At 39.1% G+C, this 12,659-nt stretch overlaps 1 protein-coding gene across 1 annotated transcript in view; it reads right to left on the bottom strand.

Annotated features, from left to right (window-relative positions):
* The window catches only part of LOC126470569 (endosome/lysosome-associated apoptosis and autophagy regulator family member 2-like), a 221,996-nt gene that overhangs the window by 13,397 nt on the left and 195,940 nt on the right, over positions 1-12,659 (bottom strand). The window contains exon 14 of the mRNA XM_050098515.1: positions 9,244-9,376. Coding sequence (XP_049954472.1) covers positions 9,244-9,376 — 133 coding nt within the window. The remainder of the gene's footprint in view (positions 1-9,243; positions 9,377-12,659) is intronic.

Raw genomic sequence — 12,659 nt, 5'->3', positions numbered from 1 at the left:
CCAACATCTGGGTTCACAATATTTTGCACCAGGAAGAGAGAGCATGACTTAATGCAAAGGACTATCTCTAACCAAGACTTAACCCTTTAAGCATTATAAGCAGTACTACAAACTTCTTCATCTTGTCATCAAAAGGAAAAAATTATATACTATACACAAAAAATTCAAAATTCCAAGAACAAAGCAAAGGCGATTCAGAGCATTCTGGATATGAACTGAATAAAGTCAGTAAGGCAAATGATATTCATCTCCCTAATGACAGCAGCAGTGAAGCAGACAATGTTAAATTCAAATCATTGATCAATACATAAGAATTTCATATTATTGTACAAATTTCAATAACAACCAGACATCAGGCAGTAAACTAAAAAATCCTCACATATTCACAAACAAGATAAAATATACATAAATTCTTTGTTTAAACTATAAGATAAAAACAGCAGCTGAGTATTTCAAGAAGAGGATAAGTGTCCTTTTTTCACCACACTAGTTGATTTTCTCCTAATATATGTATGGATAACCATATACAAAGTAAATATAATAGAGGGAAACATTCCACGTGGAAAAAATATATCTAAAAACAAAGATGATGTAACTTATCAAATGAAAGCGTTGGTATGTTGATAGACACACAAACAAACACAAACACAAAATTCAAGCTTTCACAATCCAGGGTTGCTTCATCGGGAAAGAGGGAAGGAGAGGGAAAGACGAAAGGATGTGGGTTTTAAGGGAGAGGTTAAGGAGTCATTCCAATCCTGGGAGCGGAAAGACTTACCTTAGGGTGAAAAAAGGACAGGTATACACTCGCACACACACACATATCCATCCGCACATATACAGACACAAGCAGACAATTGTCTGTGTGTTTGTGTTTGTGTTTGTTTGTGTGTCTATCAACATACCAATGCTTTCGTTTGGTAAGTTACATCATCTTTGTTTTTAGACATATATAAAGTAATCTAGATGAAATTCCCAAAGGTATCAGTGTGAGTACATGAGGGGCAGTGAAGTGAAAGCTTAACATCTGCCACACTGGGACTATGGAACGGTTCCATTCAAAAGTATAACCACAGGTGTTAATACATTTATTCCACAGGAAGGCGAGACAATCATTTCTTGTCTCATAGAATGCAGTTGACCACTGGCAGGTCCACAACCTCACCCACTCTTGCACTTCCTTGTTCAACTGAAACTGACTTCAACACATGTATTTCTTCAAGTTACCAAATATGTGAAAATCTCGTGGTGAAAGATATGGGCTGTACATAGGATGCTGCAGTGTTTCCCAAGCAAAGTACTGAAGTCTAACCATTGTTCAATTGGCAATGTGTGGGCAGGAATTATTGTGAAACAGGACAATTCTGTACCACAGCTTTACTGAGTGTTTTGCCTTGTTGGTATATTGTCATTTCTGGAAAGTATCTTCATAGCACTGGACACTGATTGTGGATCCACACTTGAGAAACTGGATGAGCAGTGGGACCCTTCAGTTGAAGAAGAAGGTCATTGTGACCTTACCAGAACTTGTGTAAACAGCTTTGGATTTCTGTGGTGTGGGAGGTGTAGGTCGTTTCCACTGTTGGCTTGGCTATTTGTCCTCCGGCTATTAGAATGCTGTTAGACAGAATCATTCTGATGCAGCATGATGCCCACCACCACTCTGCCAACTGGATGAAGACTATGCTTCAGTGATTGGGTTGGGAAACATTGCAGCACCTCCATACAGCCCAGCTCTTTCACTGTGTAATTTCCATGTCTTTGGGGACCTGAAGAAAGCCACACTTGGCTGTCGGTTTCAATTGGACGAGGAATTGCAAGAGTGAGTGTAGTTGTGGATCCATCAGCAGCCGACTGCATTCTATGCAACAGGAATTGAACATTTTATCTCCCAGTGGGATAAATGTCTTATCTTGTGTGGTGATTACTTTTGAATGGAACCATTCCATGAGCCCATTGTCATGGGTGTTTGGTTTTCATTTACCCGTCCCTTATATTAGCACTAGTCATATTTGACTGCCCCTTATATTGGCACTAGTCGTAGCATAGCTTGCCTCATTCCATATCACTGAAGCCTCTCCTTCTTTATGGGGTTTACAGAGCATGTTGTCTGAATGAAAGAATGAATGTCAAGGTACAATTTATATTTGACCTCATATGACAGAAATATTAAAACATAATTATTAAATGTTATTAGATATCAGTGTCTTTGAATACACACATTCTCTCTCTCTCTCTCTCTCTCTCTCTCTCTCTCTCTCTCTATCCCTTTCTTCCCAGACACAATAAATGATAACAGCACAGGCTATGATAAAAACTAACCTATTACACTCCCAGCAGGCAAGATATGAAGAATTATTTAAGATGTTAGGGTAGTAAATGAAATCTAATAGTTCATAGCTTCTTATAACAAGAGCAGAAAATTAATATTCCATTCCACATATTGATGTAACATTGTTTTGAACTATGTAAAAATGAGGAAAATGTTACTGCTGCAGAAAGCACTGTCTTGAGTGCTAATCTTTATCGTCTAATACACCTAGCTGCAATTAATGCCTAACCTACAGACCACTGTCAAGTATTGTGTTAATGAGTGGCCCACCTTGCTCTATGTATAATATTTCTGGATTTCTTGTGGTAACGACTCTAGTTACACAAATTTTGGCACCACCAAGCCATACTAAATAAATTGTAAAAATTATTCGGGCAGTAATATTTGACTTTTAAGGTTCTCCACAAAATTGGTTACTGTAATGGCAAAACTGCAACATGTTAATTCGTTTCACTAAGAAAAAATTATTTAGTGCCAGTTGTCTATATGATTTTAGTAGGCTACGTTAAAATATGACAAAACTGAAGTGTTGCTTTCCATTCATTCTTTCCTTGCTCCTTACTCATAAACCTGCTGTTCTGCATGTATTTCTCACTAAACCAGTTTGAGAAACTACTGAATTTGACAAAAGCTATGACAATATTCTTGGATCATTTCTTATAGGCTAAGTGTTAAATAGAGTGTGAATTACACTGTTTGCTATGTTGCCTTTGAGAGACACAAATTAACATATCACAGCATACTTTAGAGTGGTGTTGTAGTGCAAAGAATACTGTTAAACAGCATGTTGACCAAAGTACACCAACACTTTGTAATATTGCTTTCTCAGATTGAGGTTCATTGTGTTTCACATTAATAGATTTTTTGGTTCATTTTTGTAGATGAGACCTGTTTGATAGCTTCATGTACAATTTGTTCCTAAGATTGCAACAGACTGAGCACTTCATTATAGGGTGTGCAAACAGTAATTTATCTGTAATACATAAGCTGCATAAACAATCCGACAAGTTGCAGCTTCTTCCATCCAATTTAGAGGCTTACCAAGGGACTTTTTAAGCTCTTGTTAGTTAGACAACTGTCTGCAACTGAATTACTCAAGCAGACTGCTTTGCCCTGTGCTGATTATTCCTGAACTGCTGACTACAATGTTTAATGTTTTGTACTTCTGCATAACTTATTATGTAAATGATGCAGAATGTTCAATATTTCCTTTTTTTCTGCTAGTACAATAATTCACCTATAGATTATCTTCAAAGCTAAAATGTTTGTGCATCATAAAAGTTACTGGAAGAGTATGAACAACTTTCATAGACATAAACAAAATAAATAGTACCAAAGCCACAAAGTTAAGGTGTGAGAATTCTTTCAATTGACATAGAAACAATTCTGTATTTATAATAGACAGTTACTTACAGTTTTTATTTAACTGTGATATTGCAATGCCTGTGTAATTCAGAATTATGGTGCAATGTTCTGTTGGGCATGTATGCATGTCAAAAGGAACATTGTATCATAATTCTGAACAACACAAGTATTGCAATATTGTATTTCCAACACTGGGCAAGCAACTTCCAATTAAAACGTCTTCCCTGTACAAGAATATACATCTTGAATGTATGAGTGCTGGATGTGGACACATGGTTGGCAACATATTAAAGTTTGGATATGGCTGTGTGTCATGCGTGGATAGCCTAACGGTAAGGTGACCACTTGCAATAAGAAGGACATCTGGATTTGTGTCCTGGTTCAGCACAAGTTTTCACATTGCCATCATTCCATTATAGGGCTGACGCTTGTCCATATTTGTAACTGTGAATACATTTCATGTATTTCTTCAATTGGCACAATGAATGCTAAGTTTTCATTTTTCCATGCACAAAATGTATATTATGTATCCTGAAACATCCACTGAGTGAGGTGGCACAGTGGTTAGCACACTGGCTCAGTTTCGGGAGGATTACAGCTCAAACCTGTGTCTGGCCATCCAGATTTAGGTTTTTCTGTGATTTCCCTAAATTGCTGCTGGCAAATGCCAAGATGATTCCTTTGAAAGGGCACAGCCACTTTCCTTACCCATCATTGACACAATCTGAGCTTGTGTTCCATCTCAAAAGACCTCGATGTTGAAAGGACAATAAACCCAATCTTCCTTCCTGAAACATCAGTGTAGTACTTTATCTGGAGTGAGAGTGTGAAAAAGCAAATACTGTTCACGTTCACTACATGTCCTTTCCATCTTTTTCTGGTTAGATGCTTCATGTCAGTTTCACAAAGTTAGAAGCCCAACCACATTTGGTTTGTTTTCAAGTATATTCTTGCTTTTTCTTAAATAATATTTTAAGATGAATCACATGAGTAATTTTCTCTTTACAGTTGGTGAAGATCAGAAATTTTTGTTTCGTTGGTAAGTCATGTAACAGGGTACAAAATATTATACACACATCAAAAAAAGTTTTGCATCACCCCAGTTCCCAGAACTCCTGAAGATAGATGTTGGCTGTGGATATTGTATCACAGACACAGTCCCTTTCACTGTTCAGAGATGTCACTAAACCTTTCCAAGGATGTAAACAACTATGCATGAGCAACACCTATTAGATGGAGGGGGTCCGACAGCGATCAGTTCCAGTCATTCCACCCAGAAGGAGGTACACAGCTCATGTTGTCTGTAGTTCAACCATGCCTAGACGGTCAGTACCATGGTTCAATTGCGTCAGCATTGTTACTTTGTGCCAGGAAAGGCTCTCCACAAGGAAAGTGTCCAGGCATCTTGGAGTGAAACAAAGTGATGTTGTTTGGACATGGAGGAGAAACATAGAGACAGGAACTGTCGATGACATGCCTCGCTCAGGCCACCCAAGGGCAGTGGTTGACCACTATCTATGGATAATGGCTCGGAGGAACCCTGACAGCAACGCCACCATGTTCAATAATGCTTTTTGTGTAGCCACAGGACGTCGTGTTATGACTCAAACTGAGCACAATAGGCTGCAGGATGCACAACCTCACTCCCGACATCCATGGCGAGGTCCATCTTTGCAACCATGACACCATGCAGTGCGGTGCAGAGGTGCAGATGGGCCCAACAACATGCTGAATGGACCGCTCAGGATTGGCATCAAGTTCTCTTCACCGATGAGTGTCGCATATGCCTTCAACCAGACAATCATCGGAAGCATGTTTGGAGGCAACCCAGTCAGGCTGAACACCTGAGACACACTGTCCAGTGAGTGCAGCAAGGTGATGGTTTCCTGCTGTTTGGGGGGGGGAGGGGGCATTATGTGGCGCCGATGTATGCCAATGGTGGTCATAGAAGGCGCCGTAATGGCTGTATGATACGTGAATGTCATCCTCCAACCAATAGAGGAACCATATCAGCAGCATATTGGCGAGGCAATAATCTTAATAGACCACAATTCACACCCCCATTGTGCACATCTTGTGAATGACTTCCTTCAGGATAACGCCATCACATGAACCCTAGCGAACAGGCCTGGGATAGATTGAAAAGGGCTGTTTGTGGGCGACATGACCCACCAGCCACTCTGCGGGATCTACACTGAATCACCATTGAGGAGTGGGACAATCTGGACCAACAGTGCCTTGATGAACTTGTGGATAGTATGCCACAATGAAAACAGACATACATTAATGCAAGAGAACGTGCTACTGGGTGTTAGAGGTACCGGTATGTACAGCAATCTGGACCACCATCTCTGAAGATCTCACTGTATGGTGGTACAACATGCAATGTGTGGTTTTCATGAGCAATAAAAGGGGCAGAAATGATATTTATGTTGATCTCTATTCCAATTTTCTGTACAGGTTCCGGAACTCTCAGACCTGAGGTGATGCAAAACTTTTTTGATGTGCATAGTGAGTTTCCTCTCTTACATTGATATCTACCTTCCTCACATACTCCCTGTTTCAAGTGAACTGAACACCTATGCATCAGCAACCTTGTCTTGAAGTGTTCTTTACAAAAATATTTGGAAAATATATACCACTAAATAATAGAGGATTCTCAGAGCATCTTATTATGTCAGCTTGTAGCTGTTCTGTAGAATGCCTTTCTTCTCTTACCAGAGAAAGATGAAAGATTATTACTACTTATCACCCAGTGGAGGTTATGAGAAATTAAACAACAGGCTCAAGTTGTGAAAAATGAACTTTCTGTACCATTTCTCAGTCTGATCCATTGATCCAGTTAAGTTTGTAAGCACTAATGGGTTTGTCTACCTCTGGCTCTTATGCAAGCACTTATTCAGCTTGGCATTGATTGATGGAGTTGCTGGATGTTCTTCTGAGGGATATCATGCCAAATTATGTTCAGTCAGTTCACTATTTCATCAAGATCACAAGCTCGTTGGACGGGCCTGCCCATAATGCTCCAAATGTTCTAAGTTAGGGTAGGGGTGTGGGGGCTAAAGATCTGTCAACCATGCCGACCAAGGTAGGGTGTAGCAAGCATGACGACAAGCAGTAAGAATTGTTGTCATGTGCTAGAGGGCATTATCTTGCTGAAATGTAAGCTCAGGTGGCTTGCCATGAGGGGCAAGAAAACGGAGTGTAGAATATCACTGATATATTGTTGTGCTGTAAGGATGCTGTGGATGATAACCAAAAGAGTCCTGCCATGAAAAGAAATGTCACCCCAGATCATCACTCCTGGCTGTCAGGCTTGTATCGGGGGCAACAGTCACACTAGTATCCCACTGCTATCCAAGGCATCTCCAGACACACCTTCAGCCTGTAATCTCATCGACTACAGTAGAATTGTCTTCAGTGATGAGTACTGCTTCGAATTGAATCCCTATGACCAGTGCAGATATGTCTGGAAACTCCCCGAGCAGCAGTGGGATACTAACCTGACTGTCACCCACCACACCGACCGACAACTAGGAGTGATGATCTGGTGCACCATATATTTTCATAGCAAGACTCCCTTGGTTGTCATCCATGTCACCCTTATGGTACAGTGGTATTCCAATGGTATTCTACACCCCCTTTTCTTGTCCTTAATGGCAAGCCAGTCCGGGTTTACATGTCATCAAGATAATGCACATCCACGTATGATGAGATTTCCTACTGCTTTTCTTCATGCTTGCCAAATCCCATCTTGGTCAGCAAGGTTGCCAGATCTCTCCTCAATCAAGAATTTTTGGAGAATTATGTGTAGGGCCCACCAACCAGCTCAGTTTGCGACGATCTAACACACCAGTCAGACAGAATTTGACATGATAGCCCTCAGGAGGACAGCCACCAACTCTATCAGTCAATGGAAAGCTGAACAACTGCTGGCATAAGAGCTAGATGTGGATAAGACATTATTATTGACTTGCTCAATTTGTGACACTGTTTCTCTTGAGTAAATCATCCATTTTCCTGAAACTGTAATCATCTGTTGGTCTGTATATGTACATCACATCTACTGATTACTATCTCATGTTTCTCTCATGTTGCACAGCTTGACTGACAAGCAGCATATCCACTGATGTAAACTGATATTCCCCTCACTTAAGCTTCTCATGTTGTTTTGACACATTTCTCCTGTTTTTATAAACCACATTGTGTGTGGTTCCATGGTTGTGAGGCCATAGTAACATGTCTGGGCTTGAATATCAGTTGTTGGCATCAAAATATACTTCAGTCATAAATAGTTTAGAGGATAACATCCTTTCACATACAGTAACTTTTTCACTAGAAAGCTTTTAATGTGGCTATAACCTAAATTACACTGCTGGATGTATGACAAACTTTACTGGGGAGTGTTACGTTGAATAATATTCTCCTCTGCTATTAGCAGAGTTATTACTGAAGTGGAAAATTTTTATAACGAACACAAAACACGACTGGAACATAACATCATTGAAAACTGGAGTATTGAAAAGTACATCTCTTGACCAATTATTTCTAGCTTGTAGCATGTGCCATCAGAAGACAAACACCAATGAGGTACAGTAAGATTTGTCAAATTCTGTTTTTCCAATGCAACGACTGAAAATTCACACATTCTTTGATATTTGCTTTGATTTATAAATAAAATCAGTTTGGTTTCATTTACTATGAATACAACAAGATCTTCTATTAGAAATACCACGAAAGATGACAGTATTACTTGTTGCTAGTGTACAGGAGTCAAATCATAATACCTGTGTGTAAATAGAGAAAAATAATTTTTTTCTCAATAAAATGCTTTGCTATTGCATACTCTTTCTCAAAGAGTTTCAAAATGTCTTTCAGATCTTTGAAATTCTGAAAAACTCTCTATTATATGTGAAATGAATAGAGTAGCTCAGGACTATTACTTCAAGATTTTGTAGCAGAGTCATCACAGTTTCGAATATGAAAAAATTAATCTCATTCTTTTTCCTACAATTTTTAAGATACCATTCTCTGTGCAAACATGATCCTATGTCATTTTCTTAGCAAAACTGAAATGTATTCCACTTGCATAAACAAGTAGTCAAGATAACACTAGGTACTCTAAAGCCTGTATTAAAGAATAGTGACAGACATTAATGGAACTGAAAACTAGAACATGAGACTCCACTAGGAAAACCCACAAATTCTCCAACTAAATAACCTGAATGCTGAAAAGTTACTGAGTGAGTGGGACAGAAATATAGCTGTGCATTTTTAGACAACCGCAGCATGCAGGTACCAGAGCAGCTATGGGTCTATACACATCTATAACACTCACAGAGTGAGAGGGTAGCACAAGTATACACATCTACAGCACTGTGGGAAAGGCAGACTGCTGTGTGCCAAGACATCCACAGCACCTGGGAGAAGGTACGGCAATGCATCTTAAAATGTCGAGCAGTCAAAGGATTAAGAGATGCTGCAAAACAAACTGCAGTGATATTACGGAAATAATCTTAAACAAATAGGTATGAATATGCTGTTACCTGTAACTGCAGAGGAATTTGTGCAGTACATGTGACTCTTCTTGTAAGTGGCATGTCTAATGGCATCAAGCAGTCTGATGGTGGCAGAAAATGAACTGACTGTACACCATTTATGCACTCTGATTTTACCATCCTGAAAATTAGTTTATGAGACATAATATTTCTTTTGTTTCAAAAGACAAATTCACTTGAGCAAATTACAAAATTATGAGACAGTATAGGTGGCTAAGGTGGCTAGTACTTACTGTCAGGAGATGACATTCTTAGTACTTCCAGTACAGATATAAAAATTTGAGGAACTTATTAGCTTACAGAATTATTAGATCTTTCTTGAGGAGGGAGGAATGATGGGTTGGGGAAGGTTAGAAAGGAAGGGCAGGTCTTTCTTCCTCCCTCTCTCTCTCTCTCTCTCTCTCTCTCTCTCTCTCTCTCTCTTTCTCTCTCTCAGCATTCAGACTGGTACGCTTGCAGCCTTGGGTTTGATACATGCTGTGTGTGTGTGTGTGTGTGTGTGTGTGTGTGTGTGTGTGTGTCTTTGTTAGGGGGATGGGGGTGGGAGGGGCAGGGGTGAATTGGTGACAGACAGACTGAGACAGTGTACTCACTGGAAGATTTGTAACATACACTCTGTACAAACTAATGTACTCAATGAAAGACTTATACCATGTATTACTTCTCACAGCAGAATTAATCCCCCTTAGCCACTCCTACAAAGGTAAGATGGATGAAGTGACTAATTCCTGTTGCCAAAAAGCCATGCACTAATATAGTCTAACAAAGGTATGGTATGAGGTTGAGGATTTGAAGAATGGACTAAACAGTGACATAATTTAAGCTACCAGGTATTTCACCCTAAAGTCATACATCATGCTGAGCCTACAGCCTAGAAAGTGGATGAGATGAATTTACAATCTATCAAAATGGTATTGACTTTCATAATTATGAGATAGCCAGAAGTGTACTATGTCAAACTGGCATGCTTGTGGCCTTGGGTTTGGTACATTCTGTGTGACATTTTTATTTCTATGTTTTTGTCATCATTGCAGTGCTTGGGTGTAAATGAAGAAAAATAAGGCAGAAAATCAGTAAATTCCATTTAGATGCTTGTTTATGGCTGCAAATGTTCAACTGCTTGACAGTTGGCTTTTATTTTATTATTCTTTTTCTCTCTTTTTACTTACAGAGATACAGATCTGTTTTTAGGATGACATATTCACTACACATGCTCAGTCAGTGTGCTGTACATGTCAAAGGTGACTGTGGCCACTGCTGCTACCTCTTCATGCCTTGTGTCCATATGGACACTTGTGACATGGTGCTTATTGTAAACACCACCAATAGCTGTGTCTTTATCATGTTGTAGTGCTTGTCATGGATAAATTTATTTATATTATTTGATAGATGGACACTGTAAACTACTGCCATATTTTTGGTAAATAAATTTAAAAAAATATGTTTTATGCACAGGCATTATTGTTTGTGTGCCTCAAAAATGTCTGACCCAGCTCATCCGTTTATCAGAGAAGATCATGATGAAAGAAACAAAGCATTCAGTGTTCAGTTCAGGGATTAATTTAAACTATAATGAATTGCTATAGAACAAGCTCACAATTACTGAACATGAGGATGCAATTAAAATTCAGTTACTTGTTTAGTGAATTTTAAGCTCACATGCCTGTTTCTGACACAATTACGTATGCATGATATGGATCAATATCAATGGATGAAAAACCAGTATTTCAGAATGTGAACAAAATAAGTTTCCTCATCAGTCTGTCGAAAACTAAATACAATTTTGATGAGACATCCTTCATATGATGTTCACTGTGCAAGATCAGCTTATTTTTCAAACATTTTTATTATGACTATCACCCTTAAAATTGTAAATTGTACTATAACAAATAAATTTAGATACTCTTGTAGCATATTAAATATAAATTCCAATATATGTTATCTCATTGTCATTTGTTTTGTAATAAGTGTAATAGGGGCTGTTATCAGCCATTCCAAGAAGGGAAAATATAAAAAGAATAAAGAAAAAGAGAGAAGAAACCGTCACATCTCTACGATAACTGATGCCATTTTAATGAGTGGTTAATCCATCTCATCTACTTTCATGAAGATATTATCCCTGAAATAAAGATACATCAGGTTGAATCTAGTGCCTTAAACTAAATCATCATTCAATTCATTCTCCAATTCCCATCTCCAACCCTATGTCCTCCCCATAACTTACAAGCTAGGAAGAGAAGTGCCTGAGGAACCAAAGCTGGAAAAGATAAAAGAGATCAGACAAATTAGGGACAGCAGCAATGTGGGATCAGAGGATAAGGTTAGTTTAGGTTAGTGTTGTGTAACGTCCCATCGACAACGAGGTCATTAGAGACGAAGCACAAGCTTGGGTTAGGGAAGGATGGGGAAGGACATTGGCCGTGCCCTTTCAAAGGAACCATCCCAGCATTTGCCTGAAACGATTTAGGGAAATCACGGAAAACCTAAATCAGGATGGCTGGAGACGGGATTGAACCGTCATCCTCCCGAATGCGAGTCCAATGTGCTAACCACTGCACCACCTCGATCAGTTATTAGAGGATAAAGGCATGTAATGAGATGGAAAATTGCTGAAAAATAGATGGCAGTTGCAAGTAATGCTAATAATAAAAGCAATAATTATAATACACAAGTAGCCAAAGGGCAAGTATAATTATGAAAATAGCATAATGCAATAGAAAGTGCGGCAGTATTACGATAAATATTTGAGCAACCCAAGTGCAAAGGTGGCTATATGACCAAAAAACAAGAATTGAGTTTGAGCCGTCAGCTATTTTTTTACTGTATCAACCAGACTGCAAAAATGACTCTAAGACATTTAAAATGAGGAGGGAAAATCATACACTGGTGCAAAGGCAGCCATGTTTTCAATGTATATGAAGATAGTAACTGTTCTTTTGAGAACAGATACCACTGATGACCCACATTCCCAACTGTCCACAATCTACATATGTAATATTCCCAACAGATATTTGCCCATCCACTCATTACTCGTGCCAAATATTTGTTAGGAACATTACATATGTAGATTATGGACAGTTGGATCTCACAGGAAGCGTGCAAGGGATAAGTCCCTGCAGTCGTGTTATTCATCTGTGTCCTCAGTGGCTCAGATGGATAGAGTGTCTGCCATGTAAGCAGGAGATCCCGGGTTCGAGTCGCGGTCGGGGCACACATTTTGAGTTGTCCCCATCAAGGTATATCACCTACACCTGTCAGCAGCTGAGGGTTTCAATTGATTATCATGTTTTCAATGTGTTGGGTTGCAAAACCAGCCAAATCCTAATCAGTGGCAAAAGAGGCCAGTCTTAAAGAATCGCGGCTGTCAACATTGAGTATGGATGCAAAACTGGCCATGTCACCTT

This window comes from Schistocerca serialis, chromosome 3 (genome assembly GCF_023864345.2).
Source record: "Schistocerca serialis cubense isolate TAMUIC-IGC-003099 chromosome 3, iqSchSeri2.2, whole genome shotgun sequence".
Lineage (NCBI taxonomy): Eukaryota > Metazoa > Arthropoda > Insecta > Orthoptera > Acrididae > Schistocerca > Schistocerca serialis.
The sequence above is the reverse complement of the archived record's forward strand: the minus strand, read 5'-3'. Positions and strand labels throughout refer to the sequence as shown.